This window comes from Natrix helvetica (assembly GCF_964273705.1).
Source record: "Natrix helvetica genome assembly, chromosome: 6".
NCBI classification, from domain to species: domain Eukaryota; kingdom Metazoa; phylum Chordata; class Lepidosauria; order Squamata; family Natricidae; genus Natrix; species Natrix helvetica.
In genome coordinates, this window is record NC_138553.1 from 20,861,156 (window position 1) to 20,886,552 (window position 25,397).

The 25,397-nt window shown below is 34.9% G+C and overlaps 1 protein-coding gene across 2 annotated transcripts in view; it reads left to right on the forward strand.

Annotated features, from left to right (window-relative positions):
- The window catches only part of BRAF (B-Raf proto-oncogene, serine/threonine kinase), a 60,216-nt gene extending 34,821 nt beyond the window's left edge, over positions 1-25,395 (forward strand). For both annotated transcript variants that reach the window (XM_081957047.1, XM_081957048.1), the window contains 11 exons: positions 2,149-2,285; positions 2,577-2,694; positions 3,581-3,665; positions 4,385-4,561; positions 5,357-5,403; positions 6,214-6,332; positions 6,835-6,966; positions 10,276-10,410; positions 11,810-11,963; positions 15,597-18,758; positions 18,902-25,395. In XM_081957047.1, coding sequence (XP_081813173.1) covers positions 2,149-2,285; positions 2,577-2,694; positions 3,581-3,665; positions 4,385-4,561; positions 5,357-5,403; positions 6,214-6,332; positions 6,835-6,966; positions 10,276-10,410; positions 11,810-11,963; positions 15,597-15,619 — 1,127 coding nt within the window. In that variant the 3' untranslated portion in view covers positions 15,620-18,758; positions 18,902-25,395. The remainder of the gene's footprint in view (positions 1-2,148; positions 2,286-2,576; positions 2,695-3,580; positions 3,666-4,384; positions 4,562-5,356; positions 5,404-6,213; positions 6,333-6,834; positions 6,967-10,275; positions 10,411-11,809; positions 11,964-15,596; positions 18,759-18,901) is intronic.
- The last annotated feature ends 2 nt before the right edge of the window (positions 25,396-25,397 follow it).

Consider the following 25,397-nt stretch of genomic DNA (forward strand, 5'->3'; position numbering starts at 1 on the left):
AAACCAGGACAGGACAAGTCCTGCAGATAATTAACATTTGTGCAAAATTTTATTCAGATTTTTCTGAAGTAGGGTTGGTTGCCAACTGACACAAAAAGAGGGGGGGGTGTCAAATTGGCCAGGTTTCTTTTTTTAAAAGCAGATATTCTGTAAGATAAAAACTTATGCCATTTTGCTGGCCCTCCAGCCAATTAATTCATAGATGCTGAAGTCAACTTCAGTACAGAGGTTGACAACTCTGCCTGGATTCCAGCAGGACCATACTGTTGTGCGTGATCTTGAGGCTTTCCAGGATTTTGGAGTAGATTGACATTCCTGATTTTCTTGCCTGTCAGTTTTAACTTAATGCTTGAGCAAAATCCTATTTAACACTGTCTTTCAGAAATCTGTTGCAGAGCTAACGATTCTGCTAGCAATTTTGTTAATTATCTGGAATTTGATTTACTTCAATTATATCTTGCTGCTGTGACTAATCTGTAAATTAAAAGGATATGTTATATTGTGTAGGATGGTTCAGCTAAAGTAAAGATCAGTTTTGAGAACCAAAATATAGTAATATTCTACTTTACCTTAGACTTGATACAAAAAAAAATCTTCTGAGCAAAACACCAGAACTATAATTCAGGATTGGAATTAGACACAAAAACAGCCCCCCCCCCTTGATTGAATTATAGTCCAGAAATTATAAACTGAAGCATAAAATATTGATATAATGATGTATTGCAATATATTACTGCAATACAATTTGTACAAAGAAAGACTTGTAAATGTAGTTCTTCAATTTATACAATTTATTTCCTAGGAAAGTCTATTCACCTTATTATATAATTAAAAATAAATACCTTTTAGAACAAACCAGCTTAAACAATTAAGCCAAGAACAGTCATTATTTAAGCATACTTTCTTGTTTTGTCATAGATTAAAATGTTTCGTGTTTATATTGTTGGAAAAGATACAGCTAAATTAATATAAACGGATTTCAGCTACTGTAGTCTTTATTTACTGGTATAGTTTTAGCATTTGAATATCCTTTCATTAACACAGAATCTTTCAGATATCTTGGGGCTGTATCCAAAAAATTCCAAAAAGTGTGGTCCAAGATTGCTGTCCAGAAGCTTTTGTAGTTATGCTCTCTGCACATCTGGAAGATGCTCATTTGAGGAAAACTGACATAGATAAACCTGTACTGTATCTTATTCCAACATTTATATTCTTTTCTCCATGAAATATCTATATGGCTGCTTAGGAAACTAAACTTGTCTTCTACTGCCAGCTTAAATGATTTGGAATGGGGAAAGAGAAATATTCTTCCCTACCATGCCTTTAAAGTTTTAAATTCCACTAAATCCTGTTTTACAATTCTAAAAAGCACAAAGACACACAATTTAACATCTGTACAGCATTGCAGGAAATATTCTTGAAATCTGAAAATATCTGGGGAGAAAGAGATCTCCCTTTTGGCTACATGGACATTGGGAAAATAAGCTAAAAGATGCCAAAAAAAGAGAAAGAAACCAGTGAAAAAATTGCTTTCCAAATATTCAGTCAAAAGCAAAAGAGAGGTCTGAGGTTTTGATTTTTTTAAAAAAAATATCTGCTTGGCTCCTTCAGTATAGGCCACCAAAAATATCTCTTCACTGTTGTCTTAAAATTTACATTATTTTCTTTTAGGGCACCTAGCTTCTTATATATTCCTCTTTGGAATAAACAAGGAAATAAATAAAAACAAGGCTCAGGAAAAAGCAAAGTAATATAAGAAGTAAAAACCTTTTAAAAACAGGGACAAGAACTATACAGTTTTCAGAAGGGGCCCAAATTATAAAAAGATACTAAGTCCAGTATATCTATAATTTAGTAACTTCTGAAAACTTTATAGGGTGCAAATTTGTCCTTTCCTCTTTTGTGAATTAGTTTCACATTCTAACTCCATCTGTTGGTAAAAGTTTTATAATTAAATTGAGCTAGAATTGCACAATTTATTAAATGCACCTGGTTTGCAAGTCTTAATCCTTACACTTGATTGTCTGTTGTGTTTAGAAATACTGCATCTTATACACAACCTTTGTGATTACTGTTTGCTAATTAAGTCAATGTATCTTAGTCCTTAAAAACCTGGAGCTGTTTTTTGACCTTTAATTACAAATGTAGGCTCAACAACAGGATTGTCTGCCACACCACCTGCGTCTTTACCTGGATCTCTCACTAATGTGAAAGCATTACAGAAATCCCCAGGGCCTCAGAGAGAGAGGAAGTCCTCGTCATCTTCTGAAGACCGAACTAGAATGGTAAGGACAAAATTAGCTTATTGAACTAGCACCCATTTGAGATTCATCATGTAAGCCAAGTATGGAAGATAGGAGAGTAAAGAGGGCCCACAGCCTTTCTTTTTTCGTGTATGCAGATGCACCTGAAATGTTCAAGGCTTGATGTCATATAACATGGTGTGCTATGCTTATAAAATGGATTTGGGCTAATTGTGGCTTTAAAAAAATATAAATGTAAGGCCTTTTCACAATCACCATGCATACATTTTTACTAAAAATATTTACAGAACTATAAACTTGCTTTTCTTGCAGAAAACCCTTGGTCGACGAGATTCAAGTGATGACTGGGAGATACCAGATGGCCAGATCACAGTTGGACAAAGGATAGGCTCTGGTTCATTTGGGACAGTCTATAAAGGGAAATGGCATGGTATGTAACTACTAAAGCAACTATTTCTCACCCCAAGTATTTAAAACAATTGTTGAAATCCCAGCAGATTTCTTTGTGTTAAGGATTTGAGAACTTATAATTCTGAAAGTTACCGAAAATATTTTCATCAGATAAAAACTTTTTGATTAATGTGCATTTGTCAGGATCCAGAAATTTTTATTTTTTTGTTGTTTGACTGTTATTCCACCTTTTCTTTTCTTTTTTTACAATAACTCAATACGACGAACATACCTAATACTTCCTCTCTTTGTTTTCCCCACAACAACAACCTTGTTAGGCGAGTTGGGCTGAGAATGACTGGCCTAGAGTCACTTAGCCAGTTTTTCATGCCTAAGGCAGAACTAAAACTCATGGTCTTCTGGTTTCTAGGCCAGCATCTTAACCACTAGACCAACCTGGCTCTCAATGATACTTTAGTTCAGTGCCCAGGGCAGTACCTATTAATTATATGGTCCGGTGTACAAAGTGACTTCCTCAATCTGAATGGATCACTGCTGAATCCCCCCATTTCAGTAATAGTTAATCGGTACTTGACCACTACACTGGCTTCTGCTTTTATGGTTAAAGAAAAAGTTGCAACAAATATTCCCATGGTGCTTTGAGCTTGTTTCTTGAGCAGCTGTTTTTCTGCTGCACAGTAAAATCACATCAAAAATAGAAAAGGACTTCATAAAAGGTTTGCAGTGCAAGAAAAGAATGCCAGTCAGAAATATTTCAATAAGCTTCAGTAACTTGTTTTTTTCATTAGCATGCATATGTAATAAGACTTTATGGGGCAGTCAGTATTGCCTTATTATATACTAAACAGTCATCTTATGAGTAGAGCAAAATATCTGTAGTTCACTTTTTGAAATTCTTTTTTAAGGTGATGTTGCAGTGAAAATGTTGAATGTTACAGCTCCCACCCCTCAGCAGCTACAGGCTTTTAAAAATGAAGTAGGAGTTCTCAGGTAAGATTATATGAATTCAATACAGGTGACACAACCAGAAAAACCACTAACTTTTAAGAATTCATTTAGATAATAGCAATAGCACTTAGACTTATATACTGCTTCATAGTGTTTTACAGTCCTATCTAAGTGAGTTACGGAATCAGCATATTGCCCCCAACAATCTGTCTCCTCATTTTACCAACTTTGAATGGATGGAAGCCTGAATCAACTTTGAGCCATTGAGAATCACACTACTGGCCTGCAGTACTGCATTCTAACCACTACGCCACCACGGCTCTAAATCAGAAATGACCTCTGCCTTTCCTGCTCAATTGCTCCTTACATGTATTCACTAATAATGGATCTTGTCCTTCTGGTCCATCACTTTTTTAAAATAGTGAATTGAAGGGGTGATTAAAATATCTCTGGGTGGCTGACCTTTTAAAAGCAAGGAACAATGAAAAACAGATCAAGTATGACCAGAAATGAAAACCATGAAAAACACCAGTGCTAGAATTCTGTAACCACCAGTAGGAGAATTTTATTCTTCCATTATTTGTTTGCTGGCACTCTAGTGGCATCAAATTCACTTTAATGGAGAAAAAAAATGTCAGACTGGATATGATTCGATATTTAAGTGAGTGCTGATTTAAAGCTTTAATCTCTAGAATAGCATATTATTGCTGGATTTTTCCCCCAAGTAATTTTAAGTTTTTCTTTTTTCCACCACCACATAGGAAAACACGACATGTGAATATATTACTTTTCATGGGTTATTCAACAAAGCCACAACTGGCTATAGTTACGCAGTGGTGTGAAGGGTCCAGTCTTTATCACCATCTACACATCATTGAGACTAAATTTGAAATGATCAAGCTGATTGATATTGCACGTCAGACAGCACAAGGAATGGAGTAAGTTGGATATCATTTGCTGAGCAATATGGAGCAGGAAACCTGAATTAGTTCTCTATGCTGAAATAATTCTTAGGAAGTTTCAACCAGTGGAGATTATGTTTATTCAAGATGATATTAAAAAAATACGTTGATTTTTCAAATTACTGCTGAGTTTAAGGAAATTGATCTATAAATATAGAATACACACAAGTGCTTGGAAGTTTTGATCTGTGCAATACGTTGATTGATTGCTAGATGGTCAAAGACCAAAAAGATAAATAAAAATTCATACAACATAACAGACATATAGAAATAACTAAAACTATAAATTATATCTTTTAGCGAGAATTGCTGTGACAAGTCAAATAGCTTATACAGGCATTAATGAAATTTTAAAGTAGGCAACATTGGTTAGGCTTCATAAAAAGCAAGTATAGAACAGAGTCTAAACTTTATTCATTGTTAAACATACCAAAGGGTTTCTTATGGCAATAGGAATTTAAATCCTAATTTCACAAGATAAAAGCAGTACTGTATTAGTTGGGCGGAAGTGTATATATGGCAACCTTTTGTAATTTAATCCACGTTGTAGGTTCTTCCTTTCAAAAGGAGTTTGTAGAAAGAGCACAAAATATGTTCATGGTAAATATCCATAGGATTACAATCCAAGTGTCTAAAATTGTGAGGAGTGGAAGGTGCTGATTACTTTGCTGTAACAAATTATCTTTATTATGACTTAATTTCATCTGGCTTTTTGATAATTCCTTAAGTAAGTGGCATGATCAATTCACTGCCTGTTTTGTTACTTTGCAGTTACTTGCATGCCAAGTCTATCATCCACAGAGACCTCAAGAGTAATAGTATCCTTTAAAAACACTAACTTTTATCATTCACGTTTTTTCAAAGTGAGTAAAACAAGAAGGGGAAAAAGTAATAGCTGGAGTCAATTGAAGATGCATATGTAGATATTGGAGTAGTTTCAACCTTAATTATTAAAGAAAACAAATATATTTTCTATGTCTAATTATTGTACATCTAAATATGTTTGGAGATGAGCATCCAGATTCATATGTCTTGGAAACAGTAGCGTGTCTATCCTAAGTCAAGTTTTTATTCATTCCTGTGATTCCAAATCCAACAGTCAATGTATTGGTTTCTTTTGATGAACTTCCGAGCATGGTGTCATAGGACTTGAATGTAGAAGGGCAAAATGCATCAGTGTGTTTCATGCCAGTATATTTCATTATATAAAATCAACTATCTCTCATACAAATATGTGATCTATATGAAACTTTCAGAAGCTTTGGAGTCTCAGTGTCTGCATGGATGTCCATTTTGTAACCACATTCCTTTAATTTATCAGCACTAACCAAAGTTAGAAATGCAATCTAAAAGCCCTCTAAGCTGCATATTGGTGTATCATATAGTTTGATACATGCTTTTAAAACAAAAACTTTTATCATAGGAAAGCTTGACCCGTATTGACTTCATGGACATATCCATTTAATTTCATTGGTAACAATATTGAAGTGGTTTGTTGTCGTCTTCTTTCAGGATGGTTTTTCTTTTTCATCTTCTCTATAAAACTTCAATTCCTGGTGGCCTCCTATCCAACTGTCAGCCAGGTCAGATCCTGCTTAGTTTTTTTTCTCCTTTACATTTCCTGTCAGATATATTTCTTCATGAAGATCTCACGGTAAAAATAGGTGATTTTGGTCTAGCAACAGTAAAGTCACGATGGAGTGGATCCCACCAGTTTGAACAGTTGTCTGGATCTATTCTATGGATGGTATGTGAAGGGAGTATTTTCCAAATTGTTCACCAAAATTGCACAATCCCTTTTGCAGAGAAAGGAACATTTCTTTAGGATGGAAACAAATGGTTTGCTTTGCTGAGGGAAAGCCTTCCTAATCTGTAGCAGAATTATCACCCCAGATGGAATGCTTGGAAACCTTTTGCTTTCTGTCCCAGACTTTCTCCTCTCACTGAACGTCTGAGTGCAATCACTGCCCAAATTTGTCTTATGTTTTTTCCCATCATATCAATCTCGTTAATATCAGTGAAAGACTAATTGACTACCATAATCATTAAAGGGAGGTAATTGCATACAATTTGACCAACTCAGTATCTGCTTAGAAATTACTTAATTTCTATTAATGAGGATTCAGTGAGGATAAATATATAGCTTTTATTCATCCTTTTAGATACTAGTTTCATGTTTGGGGATCTGAGATATATAGATAAAGTCTGCAATTGCAACAGATTAAAGCATGTTGTTTTCTACATCACAGGCACCTGAGGTTATTAGGATGCAAGATAAAAATCCATATAGCTTTCAATCAGATGTGTACGCATTTGGAATTGTCCTTTATGAACTGATGACTGGGCAGTTGCCATATTCAAACATCAACAATAGGGACCAGGTAAGTTAGGGTTGGGAAAGGTGTTATTTCTAAATTATAGGAAGTTCTCAACTTATGATCACAGTTAGAACCAGAATTTTTGCTGCAAAGCAAGTTGGTTGTTAAGTGAATATGCCCAATTTTACAACCATTTTGGCCACAGTGGTTAAGTAAATCATATGGTAGTTAAGCAAATCCAGCTTCCCCCCATTAACTTTGTTGGAGGCCACTGGGAAGGTTGCAAATGGTGATCAGATGATCCCAGGATGCTGCAACCATCGTAAATACATGGTGATTTTCAAGCACCTGTGGTACTGACAGATTGTTTCAGCCTTTGCAATGTTGTCTTATACACTTTCACTGCTTTCAGTTTAGGTTAGACTTTTTTTAGGTATGGCATAATCTGGTATGTTAGATGACTTAAATATTAAATATTCAGAGATCAATATATCTTTTGACAACTTTCAGTGAACCTTTTCTTCATTTGAGAATCAGCACTATAATTAATTATGTAACTTTATCTGGGTTATTCAGACATATACAGATTTCAAGACTACTTAAAGAAAATGGAATAGTTTTTCAATATTCTGGGGGGAAAGTACTGTATAAGAGATGAATATAACTAAGGCAACTTTGTAATCCTGTTAGCAAACCATGAAATCCCCAACTAGTACCCTCTAGATATGTTAGCCAAAACTTCAGCATTTTTAGCTGGAATCTGGTACCAAGTTGCAGAAAGCTGATCTAGAAAATATTAATTTTTAATATATTTTTGCATTAAGATCTTGGTTCTTGGGATACTTGAGTCATCTTGAGGTCAAGGGGTTCAGAATTGTAGATTTCTTTTCTTTTGAGCGTATGATAAGTGAACAATATGATCTCCTGATTTAATGAACAGAGCAATTAATTCAGTGTGCCAAGAGAAAAAAAAGTGGCTTATTTGTAACAGTAGCAACTTCCATCCTATACCAAATGATGGTCTTTGAAATTGAGGAGATTTCCAAAATAATTAGCAATGTTGGGCATGCTACCTGCTTTTTAAATAAGATCTTGAAAGTCAAGTGAGTATGCTCAAGTTAGGTTTTGCTTTATGTAACTGTGAATCCCAGTGTTGAAATAAAGTACAGTGTTATTTCTTTTGTGTAATAGTACCAAGTAGGCACCTAATTTGTAACAATAATTTTGAGACTTAGTAACATTTGCTAATTTTTTTCTGAGTACTGTAGTGAATGGCGGTGGGTATTGACTGCCTAAGTGGTCCTTCCTGTTTCAGTAGACAAGGTATAGATCAATGCTGTAGACAAGGTATAGATCAATGTGGTGTCTATCTTTGCTTATTTAGAATTATTGAGATCCTGGACCAATGTATTTAATACAAACACCACTTTGGGAATTATATGCAATGGATGTAAAGCTAAAATTGACAGACATGTTACATTTTCTGCCAACCTTTTACCTTCCAGTGTGGAAAATAATTAAATTGGTTCTATTAAACTTTTGAAATATGCCTAAAAGTTTTAAGCTTGTGCAGCATCTATTCTGTGCCTGAAAAGTGCTTTGCAATATGTCGCAACACAGACTTCCCAGGAAAAGGCGCAAACTCACAGTCCCATGCCTTCTTTTTTTTTAAGTTTTTATTTTCTTTTATAACATACAAAAATTCCAATTTCAATTGAACAGTGTGTTGTCTGGGTACAAATCCTTTTAGGAAATAATAACATAAAATAAGTTATCTAACTCAATCGAATAGCCAAAGTTTTTAGCCTATATCATCGTCTGTTTTACTTGTTCCTCTTCCATCTTAATACTTAACAAGTAGCTATATATTTCCTTTATTAATTTTTCATCAGTCCCTGTTAATATCTGATCTAATTCTGTTAATTCTTTATACAAACCAAACATTTAACATCCTTCTCATGTCTAGATTGTATCTGCACATATGACAACCATGTTATCTCAATCCCTTTCTCACTCAGTTCTTGCTTAGTTTTAAGTTCTCCTTTTCATTTAAAACATCTTTATATCTGGTAACATTCTCTATATCAATAACATTTGGGTAAATCAGTGCCTCCATTGTGGAGAGCCAGACCAGTATTTTCAAATAATGTTCTTTAATTTTCTCCCATATTAATAATGAATTCCTAACACAGTGTCTTTGGAAATAGCTATGTATTTTGTTTCTTCCATACTATAAAAAAGCATGCTAATCTAATTCATGATCATGTTCCTCTAAGGTCAATAGTCTTTTGTTCCTCAAACCAATTCATTCTTTCACCCAAGTAAGTATCTAAGCGTGGTAGTACAATTCCCAATCTGGTAGTTCAAAACCACTTCTATTTTTAAAATCTTGCAGCATTTTCAAGCTTATCCTTCCTTGTTTTAGAACTATTATTTCTCTTCCTTTATATTTCAATGGGTTATGTCTTGCTCTTTGAAGTATCTCTGTTCCTAGTGTCTTCTTGGTAAATCTCACATGTACCTGTCTGGGTAGTTTATTTCTTGATGCATATCTTTTGTCCATCCCAGCAAGCACCTCTTCCTTGTCCTCCTCCATGGCTTCCGCCAACAATTCTGCCATTATCTCTGCAAGGTTTTCCCCTTTTTCTTCCTCAATATTCTAGAATCTCAAGAAGTATTCAGCTTTATCCATCTCCAACGTGATTACTGTTCTCTCAAGATTTTTGTCAGCCTGTGTAAGTCTATCATTCATCTCCTCTACTTTCTTTTCTGTTTGTTCTGATTTCTCTTCTATTTTCTGCATCTTTTGTTCATTTTTTATTATTGTTTGTTGAATGTTCTCCATTTGATCATCCATCTTTTCCATTCTTTCTTTCGTGTCTTCAAAATGTTTTGTTGTGGCTTCTTGAAATGTTTGGAGCATTAATTTCACTTATGCTAGCATCGTATTCATCATGTTCATTTTGTCCTGCTGCAACATGCTATCCAAAGATCGTTGACTTACTGGACTAGATGAAGCTGAGGAGGAGGACGAGGACGCTAATGCATTGTTTTCTCCCTACTTTGCTTAAATTTGAAATCTTGAGACCCTCAAAAAAAACAAATAATAATCAGCAATAACCTAAATAATATTCTAATATTCCCTCAATCCCTCACCAATTTCCACTTAAAAGAGTATTTTCACAAATCAAGCCACCACCACAGATGCAGTTGCTTTAAGATGTTGCAGTCAGGTGCCAAACTCACAGTCCCATGCATTCTGAAGCACTTTTTTAGGATATTTAAATCCAAAGCACTGCACAGTCATATTTTTAAAAAAATCACAATATATTAAATTTAGTTTTCCCTTTTTCACTCTCTCTTTCTGCAAAGATTATATTTATGGTAGGACGAGGTTATCTTTCTCCGGATCTCAGCAAAGTGCGAAGCAATTGTCCCAAAGCCATGAAGAGACTAATGGCAGAATGCTTGAAAAAAAAGAGAGATGAAAGGCCTCTCTTCCCCCAGGTAAGAATTTCTCATATTTGAGTTAGCATTTAGTAACAGTAGCACAAGAACACTACAAGAACAAATTGGCAATGCAACTGGATGTCACCCAGTTAGGTTGTCCTGTTAGAAGATAATAGCAGACACACATTATCTAGACCAGTGACAGCGAACCTTTTCGACACTGAGTGCCAAAATTGGAATGCACACACGCCAGAGCCTGAAAACCCAAAGACCAGCTGGCCAATGCACATACAAGTGCTGGCCAGCTGGTCTTCTGGTTTCTGGTGCACGCTGGCCAGCTGGTCTTCACGACCACCAGAAACCAGAAGATCAGCTAGTGACGGCCTGCATGTCCACAGAGAGGGCTCTGTGTGCCACCTCTGGCATGCGTGCCATAGGTTCAAAATCACGGATCTAGACAATCTAGACAGATCTAGACTTTCAACCTTTACCCCTTTTTTCTATGGTAATATTAATAGGAGAAGCTTCATACTTATATCCTAGATTATGCACACCAGATACATATTTAGCTCTGCATCTCACAGCAACTCCAGCCAAGAATAGTCTAATCTTTGAAATCTTACGCCCATAAGCAAATGGTATAACAAACATATATAGAGGTAGGGCTTTCTAGTTTAAATAATTCTGTTGCTACAGGGATAGCTTTAGTCCAGTGATGATGAAGTATGAGGTTCCATGAAAATGAAAAAAAGGTTTGACTTTAATCTTTGAATAATCCCTCCTTGATAGCTAATGTGCTATTCTATTACTGCTTTGATGAATAAATCTATCTCCACTCTGAAAATGTATACGTATTTCCTATCCAGATATTTTGACAATCAATCCTAAAGTGAAAAACCACAGGTTAGAATTCTTCAGATTTTATTGGAAACCCTGCAGATTTATGAAGAAAACAATCAGATTTAAATAATTTAACCATCCACTTTTTTTTCAGTCAAGATTTTCAGCAAAATGTAGCACCTTCCAATTCCTGCTTTGCCTTTGTGACATCAGGAGGGGAGACTGAGGAAGGATCCCCACCAAACTATAGTCTGTGAAATATTTATGCTTGAAATTCTTGTAAAAGCTGCAATTTCAAGTGGTTTGGAATGAGCTTTTAAATGGTTTCAGTGCTTCCCTTGGGTTTTGCCTTTGCAGCATTCCAGTTGTGATTTAGGCAGTAAGGTGTCTCAAAAGCCTTTGATTTTCATTGAATTTTCATTGAAAGAGGCAGTAATTAGCCACATTATCTCAATCATGTTTGTAGGAGAATGGAGTTAATTCTTAAAATGGCAACTTCTCTATTTATTACATGTTACAAAATTTATTAAAAACAATACATCTAACAAATTGCAACTTTAAATATTGTGATATATTGTGTCCATATAAGTGATGCTAGGTTTTCTTTTGTTTTCAGATCCTTGCATCTATTGAGCTTCTGGCCCGGTCATTGCCAAAAATTCACCGCAGCGCATCTGAACCCTCCTTGAACAGGGCTGGTTTCCAAACAGAGGATTTTAGCTTATATGCGTGCACGTCTCCAAAAACACCTATCCAGGCAGGGGGATACGGTGGGTTTTTGGTAAACTGAAAACAGTATTGAGAATGATTTCTAATTCCATTAAGTGATTTAAAATCATTGAGAAAGATGGACTGACTGACTAAGGATTTATCTAATCTTGGGCTTTCAGGTTGCTCAGATTAGCTATCTGTTGCTGGCAACAGAGGGTCCTCAGAATTGCCATCCTAGACAAGCTCATGAATGCCTCTTCATTAAAAAGATTTTCAGAAACTAATATGTACCCGTTTGTGTTTGGGTTACAGGTGAAATGTTTCTTTTTTGTTTGTTTCATTGTTGTAGTTTAATTTGATTCTAAGTAGAGTTTTGTGTTTGCATTTTAAAAGTATTTTGTCATTAGATAGCAACAATTTTAAGTCAGCAATATTGATGGCAATGCAAAAAAGGTAAGGCAAAAGAGTTTAAAAACCAGGTGCCTCTTGATTTATTTGGCAAAGCTGAGCAAATATCACAGAATATCAAGGCACTGGCCAGTAGCATTTTTTTTAACTTCCTTCTCACCCAAAACAATTTTTTTGTTACTACAAAAGTCTTTATTTTCTTTTTGACATTTCTGTTGACTAACACTACCTTTATCTGTGTGAAACTACCCCAGTTATGTGCCTTTGCACTAGTTCCCTTAGGTGTGTAGAGCATCATGAAGCTAATATACTTGAAGGGGCTTTAAAAGGCAGAAAGCAAAACAGAAATATGTCTTGTTTTTGTCTCTACAATTGTGTGTTGAAATGGCTGCTATGTATTAAAACAACGATGCCCATAATGGGGTAAACTAGTCTTGTAAAAGCAGTGTGGTAAACTTTAAAAGTTGTTTAAAGGTGGGATATAAAAGTTTTACCACCAGTTTTCTCTCAAAAGTCAATGGCTTTGCTGTTGTTGCTCAATATTTTGTAGGTTTATGTTTCTTCTGAAATCTCCTTTCTGTGGAGAAAACGTTTCATGCTTTTGCATGGAATTTATCCAGTGAAGTTCAGATCTCCAGTAAAAGCAAATTGTAATCCAGGGTTTCTTGGACAGAATTCTTCAATTTTTCTCTCCTTCGCACCTTTTTTTTTAAAATGATATTTTGTGCTGGAACACCTATTTCAAAAAGTAAATCCTCATATTGCCATTGTTACATTGCCCTCAACTTAAATAATAATCTTTGTTATTTTCAGCATTGAACTTTTTGTCTAGATCTGTCTTTCTCAATTTTATGCCCTCTTAAGATCTCCAAGATAAATCTTGGAGACAGGAAAACTGAGAAAGGTTCCAGGTGGATTAATATTTGCTGTACTTTATTGTTCATGACAAAGAATTGGGTACCTTCCTATATCTCTTAGCAGCTGCCTTACTTTTTCTGTTTGGTAGAAGCATTTGATTTTCCAACATAATATAACAATGATCTTGCTGATTTCTGAGAGTTGCAATCCTAACAAATGTCGGGTTTGGATAAGGTGAGCATTGCTCTCAGAGATTGGGAGATAGATAGCATAACTTTGTGCTAATAAAATAGCATTACTTTTTAATTATGCTTGCTAGGAGAAGGGAGATATTTTCATAATAGTCAGCCCTCTGTGGCGTATCAAATGGCCACTTAGATCTGGAGCCACCCGTCTAAGACATCTGCTGACATGATGCCCCTTTCTGACCCTTTCTTATATTTTGTATGTAGTTGGTTTGAGATAGTAGTAAAAAGTTGCTTAAGGTTAAAAAAAAACCTCTATAGCAGAATAAAACTTACATCACTACCTGATTGGGATTATTGATGGCATGCACTAGCATGTTCCTTCCTTGTTGGACCTATTTAATTTATAAAAGAAAGTTAAAGTGGCAAATCATCTCTCACAGCAGTTGCAAACCTCTATTCTTTAGCAACATTGAACTGTGATAGTTCAAAACAACAATTGCAACTAAACAAAGAATAAAAGGAAAGAAACCTGGTATGTTTATCAGAAGTTGTTGGGAGTTAGTAGCAAGAGGTCTGCTTTCTCAACATTTTGGCTGCTTCTAATCATGCAACAGTCACCCAGCTTTGCGGTGCTTTTGTTTTGTTTTTGTTTTTTTCTCATGCCATTTTACAGTACATATATTAAATTTATATTGCCCTTCATTTTCTTATATCAGCTAAGAAATTTTTATTGAAGTATTGGCAGTTTTTGATTCCAAGTCAGTTTCCCATGCCTGCTTAGTGAACAGGACATACCATGTTTTCCCAAAAATAAGACGGGGTCTTATTTTCTTTTGAGCCCCGAAATAAGCACTTGGCCTTATTTCCGGGGAGGTCTTAATATTTTTGAGATGCAGGAGGCAGTGAGCGTGGCCACCTCATAGCTGCTGATATGTTGCAATATTTTCAGAGTGGCCTTATTTTCAGGGGAGGGCTTATTTTAGTGCATGTGCTCAAAAGACCAATTGGGCTTATTATCTGGGAAGGTCTTATTTTCGGGTAACAGGGTACAAATCTTTGGTAATATTGGGTTATGTTATTCTTACCTGTAGGGTATCATTAGATAATCAGAGGGGTTTCCAAGAAACTGTTTCTTGTATAGTTCAGGAAATGTCAGAATGCAGTGTTCTGATTATCTATTAACAACCATTAAATTAAACTTTCAAATACTCTCTTCTTGAATCTGAAACCAAAATGGCTTTTAATATGACTTGAAATGGCCCTTGTGCTTTGAGAGGAGGATCTGAACACACTGCATGCCATGCTTATATGACTAGATGAAAGATGAAGCTTTTTGTTTTTGCCTTTACCATTTCTTATCACCATTTGGAATTGTTAATATAGAAGAGCAGCAGGAACAAAATTATTAATATAAATTAATTGTTAACATAAGCTTGTATACATGGACTCAAGATCACTGAAAAAAATTCACTGAAAATGGGTAGGAGAATGTAAATGTTTTAAAATTGGCTTCAAAGCATGTTATTTGCTCCATATTAACCCAATAAATTCAGAAGCTATTTATGAACAAGGTTTTTTTTTAAAAAAAAAAAAGATAAATGGCAGTAGGGAGTCATGTATTAAAGTAAAAAGTAGCATGTATATGTAAAGCTTTCTTGCGTTTTTGTATTATTAATAGATTAGTAACATTGTAAACTATTTACATTTATGCTAATAGGTAGCTGCCATTCTGGAGTCAAGCTATTAAAAGGTGCACTTTCTAAATTTGCATAAATATAAATGAAGGGATATTCCATCTACTTTCTGACTTCTAAATTAATGAAATGTTAGTTGTTTAGATAGCTCCTGCTATTCACCCTCCTTTTAATATTTGGCCTTTAGGTTTCAGTTACAATTATGTTAGATCTCCTAACTTTGTAAGCTAAAAACACATGAATAGGAATCATAGAAATATATAGGATAACATTTTCTGCTTGCAAATTGATTAATAGAACCTCTTTTACAAGCTCTTGTAATATGGGCCAGGTTTATTTTACAGATTTTTAAAAAGATTCTGTTTGAGTATACTTTTATTCCATACGTCCAAAAGATCCTTTGGCACAATTAACTATTAACAGTTTCATTTCTCCCTAACAAGATGTCCGGTATATAGCGTCAAATCTATACTGGATAAAGTTTCTGTCTTCCTGATGAATTAAACCTAACTTTTAAAACTTGATTCTTATCCTCCCTCTACAGGCGAATTTGCAGCATTCAAGTAGCCACAGCATCATTGGCAGCAAATCCACTCTTTATTTTTAAAGTCTTGTGTTCCGACCGTTTCTTTTTAGAATATTCAGACTCGCTTGTGCTCCTCTAAACACTGCAGTTTAGAAAAACTATAGATCTGTACACTTAGATCAGATCAGAAGGGAGCTCCCAATCCAACCTTGGGTGGAAGGGAAAAGCTCTTGTTTGGGACAAGCGCTTTCCGCTGCCTCTGTGTCCCCCTCCAACAAAAGTCATGTGCATTTGAAGATCTCTAGTGGCTGCCTGTACCGTTGGCATCATTCCCAGGAAAGAGGGAGGGCTGCGCTTTGACTTTCTGGTGCTGTGGCATGATGAAGTTGGAACTCCTTCTGCATCATAGGCTTGGGATGATCTGCTGGCCGGCTTTCTCCCTCTAACAACGATTCATCAGAGGCTGAACATCTGATGAGACAGAGCTAATCAAAACAATCATCCTCTGGTTTGATTTCATTTTTGTGTGTGTTTTCCTTCCCGGTGTGCTTACTGATCAAAAAACTAAGTGCGGTGTTTCCTTTTCAATTGAACTTCGCTCTTTTGATTTCACAAAAACAAAAATTCAGTCAGAAGAGTCAGTCAGAGTCATTTGAAAAGGAAAGGCGATTCTGCACTTCCCAGAATTGCTTTTACCTCCTATTCAGAGCCATCCTTTTCCCCATCTTTTCCTTTTTGTATACTTTTGGAATGGGTTAAGAGCCCTTTTTTTGTTGGTCCAGCAACAAATGTTTTTACAAAACTGTAGCTAAGCTCAACACACGTGGCTTTCTTTTCATTTTGTATTGCAAATCTGAATCTGTGTTTTGTGTGTTGAACTTTTTGGGGATGCCCAGAAAGTGTAATACAGACTATGAATAACAAGTGTACCTATTTTAAAAGGTACAAGGTAGTGGCAGGTACCTAACGTTTCATAAGCAGACATTCTCAGGTTGAATTGAATACATTTCAAAAATGAAACCCAGCCACAACCTTCCCAAAAATTAGACATTCCCCCCCAAGAAAGTGCTTTGGTATTTTTTTTTAAAAAAGCAGAACTTTTAATCATGTTAACTCAGCAAACTGAATGAACATTGTGTGCATGAGAGAGAGAGAAAATGCAGCAAATTGGCTTTAATGGCAGTTTGCTGTTTCTTTTGTTGTTTTTCTATACAAATGGTATTTGCTGGATCAACACTACTCACCTTGCCTATCCTCACCTTTTCCCCTGCAATTTCTTTTCTTGCCCTTATTTTGTATCCTTGGTGATTCCATTTTGCTTTTCTCTTTATGCCTTGCCCTTAAATTTAATTTGCAAAATGGTTTCCAGTTCTTGTTATTATCCAAACAAGATAAAATGATACAAAGATCATACGTTAGGTTATCCCTAGTAGAATTATGAAACTGTATGAATTATGAAGTAAGCAGAATTCTCTATGGTGTGATAATTTTCCTTTTTTTGGAAAAGGATAGTTGTGTGCCACTGGAAGAGAATTCATAAGAAAAGAAGCCTTACTACTCTGTCCTGCCCTGTATAGGTAGGAGGCTGAAACAAGCCCCTGTGCTAGTATAGTTTCTAGTGGATGAAACCAGAGTATCTATGAAAAAGTCAAAACTCAAAGTTCACATGTTGATTCTCCAATACTGCAAACCTAAAAAAAGACAACAAAAGATTATTTTTTTAGCAAACTTTGTTTATAAAATTTGATTTTTTCTTTAAAAAACCCTTACCGTCATGGTAAAGGAACTGTGTAGTGCATTTGATTTGAAATGGGTCTTACCGAAATGGGAGCAAGAGGCGTTATGAAAGCATATTATATATTCAGACACTAACAGCATCACTAACAGTGATTCATTTCTGCCTAAGCATCACTGAAGTGAAATGAAGTGATGCAGGAAGTTAATAGATGTGTTCTTGGATGACTCCTTTTCACTTCAGTGATTGGTCTGCTTTGGGAAAGCTTCCTAAGAATTTATTCAGAACAAAAAGATTAAAACAACTTGTGTCATCTCGCAAAAAGTATATAAGGTTTGTTACAAATGTAAAGCACAACTCTAATGGTGGCCTGCAGTAATTTTTCAGAATACCGATTCTCTTTTCAACTCTTTACAGTTCCACTGCCTTCGTCACCACCACCCACCATCAGTAATCTGTTTTAAAAGGGTGAATATCATGTGCCAGTATGTTGAAGCATGCATATTGTGTTTTGAAGAGAGGAAAACTACAAGAAATCTTTGCTGTCTTCCTAAATTCATGCAAAGAAAACATGATAAAGTAATAAACTCCTTGAAGCCAATTCTTCTCAGATCACAATTACATTGATTTATTATTAGATTTATATTCCACTTTTATTTTGTACAGCTCCATATAGCATGCTGGGCAGCGAAGAGTACTTTTGGCTCCATAACACTCAACATAGACCAGTGTGGATCATTTGCTAAGGAATATTGAGCCACCTCATATTCTGTTGATTGATGGATGGCAAAACCAATATTCGTTCAGACTTCTTTCCTCCTCCTCCTCCTCTTCCTTAGATACTCTGTGTACTTCCAGCCTTACCTTTTTAAATATTCCTGCATTCATGTGTTCTGTTTCATCTTCTTTGGTGCTAGGATTTATAGCAATTGTTTTGCTTCCTCCAAGCAGCATATCCATGTCATTCCCACAAACTTCTCTAAAATGTTGGATATTGACATCTCTTCTATACAGGATTCCACTATATTCCTTCCATCTTTGTTTGATCTTTTTTAAATTAGTTACTGTCTGCCCACTGATGTCTTTTACGTGTAGCTATTTTGAGTCTGAATTTCCTCCTGATTTCAGAGATCCTTTGGAAGACTTTTCTTATTTTTTGTGTTTGTTTCCATCTTAATTGTCTTTACACGTGTAGCAATAAAACTCCTTGTCTTTTTAAACAGCTCACTAAAATTCTTTAGTTTCCTGAGATTTTTATCTTGGCTTTGGCTTCTCTTCTCTTGGCAAGTCTCACCATTTGTTTTGACACTTCGTGGGTTTTTCTTTTCTTTTCTTTTTTTCTTTGTTTTTTTTTTCTTTTTCTTTTTTCATTTTGGTTTTTTTTCCCCTTGGCTTGGCTTTTTTTTCTTGGTTTTCATGTTCAGTAACTTTATTTCATTCCACCAGTGTTTCTCAAACTTGGCGACTTAAAGTCCTGTGGACTTCAACTCCCAGAATTCCCCAGCCAGCTATGCTGGCTGGGGGATTCTGGGAATTGAAGTCCACAGGACTTTAAGTCGCCAAGTTTGAGAAACACTGCATTCCACAGTTTCTCCAGATCTCTATCAATGAGGTTCAGGACTTCAAAGCAATTTCTGATATTCTCCTTGAAAATGATAGGTACATGCCCCAAATCATTTTTCCAAAATCTGGCTGTCTTTATTCTTCCACTTTATCTTGACTTGCAACAATTTGTGATTTGTTCTGTAGTCAGCCCCTAACCATATCTTTGCTGAGCTAATTCACCTCCTTATTCCAGCAATGCAATCAGTTTGATTTCTTTGTGTTCTCTCCGATTATGTCCTTATACATAAGAGAGGATTTTGTTTGTTGAAGAATGTCTTAGCAACAAAGGAATTACTGAATTGACAGAAACTGCTAAATTATTTTTCTGTTTTCAGTTTTCTTGACCATAACGTCTTTAGTTTTCCTCACTGTTGCCAACTATGGCATTCCAGCTTCTAACCATAAACAGCACAACGTCTGTGCAAGTTCTAACAGAAAGATAGAGTTGGAAGGGACCTTCTCATCTTCTAGTCCAATCCTCTGCTCAAGCAGGAACTCCTTAATATCCTCTTCCGCATCACTGCTTAATAACCATATTCTTAAAGGGCTGTCTATGAAGACTAACTTGTATTATTCAGTCATTGATTGCATTAATCCAAAAACTGTATTTGCCTTCCTTCTTTGTTTTTCATGGCCTGGGTGATAAATAGATCTTCTGACTAAAAGAATCCAGTTACTGTCCGTTTTAACTCGCTGATGCTTAGGACTTTAGTGTGTAGTTAATACTCTGTGTTGAGCTTTTCCATGTTCATGCTTTTTACATTGCATATTCTCACTTCTGTCTGTAATTCTGTCTGTACAACTTTGGACTTTCCTGCGTGGCAACATCTACAACTAGATAATAAAAAATTTATGTTTGTTGTTTTCACTAAATCATTCATATATTTCTAGCATCTTCCTATATTGCTTCTCTCTGGCGCAGATACTTGCTTGTTTTAGCTAGGTATTTGAGATGACTTCTACACCTTAGATTTTTGTTTAAATATCATATTCAAAACATAAATTTTCCTAATAGATATTCGTCATTTTTATTCATTATGACATCCCTAAAGGGCCCAATCCCTTTTGTGTATTCTCTCACTATCCATTCATGCTATCCAAAAAATATTCTTCCCCAGTTCCCCAAACTCATCCTTGGTTCTGAGTATTCACTGGTACATGTTGCGGTTATCACAAATTCATGGATTAATGTTTTAATATACATCTTCAATAACCCAAAGGGTGCTAGTTCCCACATGATAGCCCTTCATGGTAAATTCATGGTAAATCCATCTTTATCAACTCTACAAAATCACACAGACTACTTAAATCTAAATCATTCTCATTTTTCTTAAGACATAACAATTTACCTATTATTCATTTTTATCATTTGTTAATTCATGTTGTTTACAGTTTTCTCCTTAATTCCAAGTTTCGGTTCTTCCCCCTCATAATATTGAACTATCTAGGATGCTTTATAATGAGACAGAATAAGGCTAAATCAACTTTATAAGTTGTGCCCATGTCACATGCACCATTTTCTGCTAATGATAAAGAGTAATACTTCTGGCATATTGACCAAAACATACAGCTTGGGTATTTTTTGGTCAATATGCCAGAGGTGCAACCATATTCTAGGTTTACTCCAATGCAAGGAAAGATCTGTAATCTAGATACTGCCTTGCAAGTCATTTGTAGGAAGTTATAAGCATGGATATGCTTTGATTCTGTCCATCTAAGCATAAGGCAAGCCATTGATTTTTTCCTCCAATGTATATCTTCTATTGAATGAATTTAACCTAATTGAACCCAAAATTGGGATGAGAATATGGGAGTGATTCAGGTCCTGCATTCAAAATCAGCGTAGTTTGAAGCAATTGGGGCAGATTGGTAAATTAAATTCCTACAGAAATCATTACTCATCCAGAAAGATCAATTCAGACATGGAATTCTGATTTTCTAGCACAATGTGCTGTTTTCTGGACCCAGTAACTAATGTATACAGCAAAACCATTTCAATATAATAATCTATCTTATTCTTTAATCAGGAGATTCATTATACTATCCCTTCAATTGACATTTGAAAGATTGTTAGAATTTGCCATTAGAGATGCCATTCTAAACACACACAACCTGAGAATCAGTTCAGTTGAGAACAGTGAAACTGATTTCTGAGTAAGAATGTCTTACAAATTGATTTTAAAGTTATTATATTAAAACAGAAATCATCCTGGTCTTTTGAACGAGAATAACTGCAATCAGTACATTAATTCCAAATTAAAATTTCTTGGAAAACAAACAGAGACTATTATAATAGAAATGTGTCCTTAAACAAATTTTCTTGTGGCTGAACAAAATGGAGGGTTTTGTTAATTCCAGAATTATTTTTTTTGTTAATATGTTGTTTGAAATTGTGTTCTTAGCTAATCATCCCAGTGGCAGCACTTACCTCAACAAAGGCTTATCCAGTTGATAAATTCTACAACAAATGATAGAATGATAACATTCCTAGGCTTCACCTGACTTTTGTTTTTGCATCATAAACAGCAAAGCTGTGAATTAATGTTTCTGACTGCCATCTTTACTGTATTTTAAAGGCTTTCCAGCATTATGATATTATTATTGGCAGTACTTCACCCAAAAAAACTAGACAGCTACCTATCCCAACATCCAGCTGGTAGTCTTTGTGAAAAAAAATTCTCTCCAGTCTTATGCTGCAATTTTCATTGCGAAACTTCATTTTGTTTTGTTTTTATTATTTTTTTAATTAGATGTTTCAGTTTTTGCTTTGCTTTGGAGGAGGGGAATAGTTTAGGTATGCATGCATATATTCTATCTCATTGCATTCTTTTTTGAAAGGTTACATGGTTCTAAGACTAAGCAACTTTCAATCCATTGTAAGAGAGAATGCTGCATAGCTGATCCTGAGAGAATTTATTCTGAATTCAATCTAAATAATTTATTTCACTAGAGAAATTTAATCTAGTCTAGATTTAATCATTCTATGAATTCAATTTCTTTTGCAAGCATATCACCCACATTGGAAAGGAATTTGTACTGTTAAATATAATTCATGTTTAATCACCAATTGCATATGGAGGAGAAAGGCACCAGTTTTTCCACAAAATTAATCACTAAACCATTAGAATTTTTATCCTTTAGATTGTCATTATTTCACATTTTTAGTAAGAAACCTCATCAAAGAATTGCATATTTCAGTAATACAACTGTAAGGTATATATTAATTTACAAATAAACTGTAAAATGGCTAGTAGTCTTTCAAAAAGAACAGGATGGTGGGTAAATTGTGAATTATTTTATTGAAGTTTAATTCAATTTTCCAGCTGTGGGCATAACTAAAATGTTTGCTGCATTATTCTTGGTTTTTTTCATGGAAGTTTCACTAAGTTTTATTTGCAGAATTAGACGATCAGCAAAATATTTATTTTGCCTTTATTTTTGTATTGTATCAGCCTTGTCTGTGCTTGCACAAATGTTAGAAAATACACTTTGCTTTATAAAGGATCTCTCACGTTTAATCTGGGAAATTTTCCTTAACAATTTGCCAAATGGTTGTGCCTTTTGAAAAGCAAGTAAAAATGACCACAATATTGAGATGCTTATATTATGGGGCAGAAAATTTACTTTGACTCCCAATACACTACAGTTTCAAACTTGGGTAGAAATACAGCAAATTGTGCATAGAGCAAAATCTCCTGTTTAAATCTCAATAAAACAAATAGCGACTAGATCTCCATGACTGCCATTGGTCTTTTCTGGAGTATTCCAAATATACTGTGTTCGTGTAGTATTTATTCCCCAGATCAGCACTAAATCCCGAATTAATTGAAATAATAATAAACTGTTATTATTTATAAAATAATACTGTAGGCAAAATGGAAGAACCATTTTAAAAAAGAAAGAACATTAAACATACCTTTGAGGAAGGGTAAATAGTTCAGTAAAAGAAAATAAAGGAGGTATGGAGACTACTACGCTAGTTGAAAGTTGTTGAGATTCTTAGTGAGAAAAGCATCAAAGATTTGGTTCACTTGCTCCTCAGTTGAACTGAAAATCTGTAAATCCCGACCTAGATTCAGTTACTATTTTGACATAACAAACCTGAAGAAAATATGGATAAATAGTCAAGAAACAGTTCAGGAGCTGATGTGATTTGTATCCTGTTCCAAATTTACATTTGTGAATACAGGTTTATTGATTGGTCCTTCCCACCTTCATTAGGGTTTAAGAGATATTAAATCCACTGGGATGTTAAACTTTACAAATACTTAATATTCACAGGACAAAATATTTTAAAATAGAAAAATAAACCTTCTGTCGCATAATCGTAAGCATTTCTTAAAATGTGAAAGGTCAGACCCACTGTTTTTGAAGACCTACTTCAAGATAAATGAGCATAAATTCCAGCAATTATATGTGTAATCCCTATTTTGGCAGATGGAATTCTGAACCCTGACATTTGTTTTGTAAATGTCAGAGTGATTTATGTTTATTATGTTCCAGTTAAAATGTATCAAAAAGTAAATCTGTTAGAATTATTTCTGCTTCCTTTCTGGATTAGGAAAATATTACATGGTTGAGAGTTTTGAACTGTTAGGCTTTCAGAGATTCTGTATTCTACTTTATGCTCAGCCTAGAATGTCATTATCTACATACATTAGAGAGGATAAGTTGATAGGGAAACATTCGGGCATGGGCTGAAATGGAAGAAAAATGAACCAATAGAGGAAAGAATGGGAACAGTGGGAACTATTATTTGCATTCAGAGTATGAATCTTGAGTTTAAGTTAACTTTTGATTTAAAAGATAAAAATAAAAACTTAAGTGCAATAAGTGTACTTTGAAATTTAAAGCTGTGAATGGTTAAAGAAATCCACCTCATTCCTTCCAGATTGTTTTTTCCTTTTGTTTTCTGTGATTAAAGTGGCAGTGATCAATATTATTTAGGGTCATTCTCTCCCGGTTTTGGGGGAGAATGCATACATTCGTGACAACCAAACTCCTTGGCTCACCCGTAATCCTTGCTTTTTACTTTTTTTATAAAATGGGTTTCTGTATGACAGCACCTATCGTTCCAAATAATTGCTATATCGTAAAACTGGTGTTGCCTGTTGGTTGTCACGAATGTGCCAAACACCCTATTTTTACAGAATAAAATTGAGCTTGTTGTATTCCTAAGTAGTGTTGCTCTGTATTTCAGTACAGAGCATATATTGTGACTGAATTACAGTCATTGAGACTGAGCACTAGAGGCCCAACTACTGGACTGCAATAGCCCTTCTAGCCTAAATAGAGGAAGTTTGCTTTTGTAACCAGCACCTCTTGGGGCTATTAGGGACCAGTGGTGGGTAAAGAGAATTTCTAAGCAGCTGAAAACCATAAATTCCCCGATATTCTGTTGTGTCTGGAATACAAAAAGGCTTATCTTTATCTTCTTTACGCTATTTTCCTAAAAGAATTTATATAAAAACTGTTAAGTGCTTGATATATGGATGGACCTTTTCCCCTTTTCAACTGTGCTGCTTCTCTTCAGTTAGGTAGGGAAATTGTACTAACCGGATATTCTCTCCACTGCATCATTGGAGAATTTCATTCCAATGACTTCTTACCACATGCACTAAGTGTTTCTTTCTGTGTGTTAATCGTCACTTCAGGGATTTGCAATCATGGGAAACGGTAGAGTTGTTCATGATTAGGACTCTGTTGTATTGCTAGGAAAAATTCTATACAGGAGTGTGGAGATTATAGACATGAAGTCCTTTCCATAGGCTTTCCCTTAACCTTTAAAGTGATGAGCAGAGAACCTTTGTGTAGAATTTGTCTAGCTTAAATACTGTAAAGTTAAATCCTATGGAAGTGACTGCAAAGATCGACCAAAAAAATTGCTGAACACGGTTATTCTAACATGTTACTGAAAAGAAGAAATGTGTTTAATTAGTGTGCAGAGAAAATTTATCTCAACATTGTATTCCTTCAAGTTTTTTTTCCACAAAAGTTTCATCCTCAAAAACTGCAATTTTGATTCTTCCTCTTTAAGAAAAAAGATTTTTTTAAAAAAAGTAAGTTAAAAACAATATTTATGAGGACTGCACTTATAATTCACAGGAAAATAATTTTCAGCTTTGTTTTATTGATCACTGCAGCGTTTTCCCATCACATCACCCAGCCTTTCCTTTTCTCCAGTTGTTGACTGTAAAAGCTTATACAGATTTTAGTTGTTAAAATCCTCTAACGTAAATTCCTTTCATTTGTATTTTGAGCTTTTTTCTCTCATGTAAATTTGTACAGTGGGAAATATTGTCCAGTTTGGTTTAGCGAGCATGGAGACATACAATTTTAAAAAAATGACAGCTGAAAATTAAGACTGAAGAACTATTTGTGTAAAGTTATTTAAAGAACTCTGTATTATATAAAAGGTGAAAAGTTATATGTATTTGATGTGAATACTGCTATAATAAAGATTGACTGCATGGAGAACA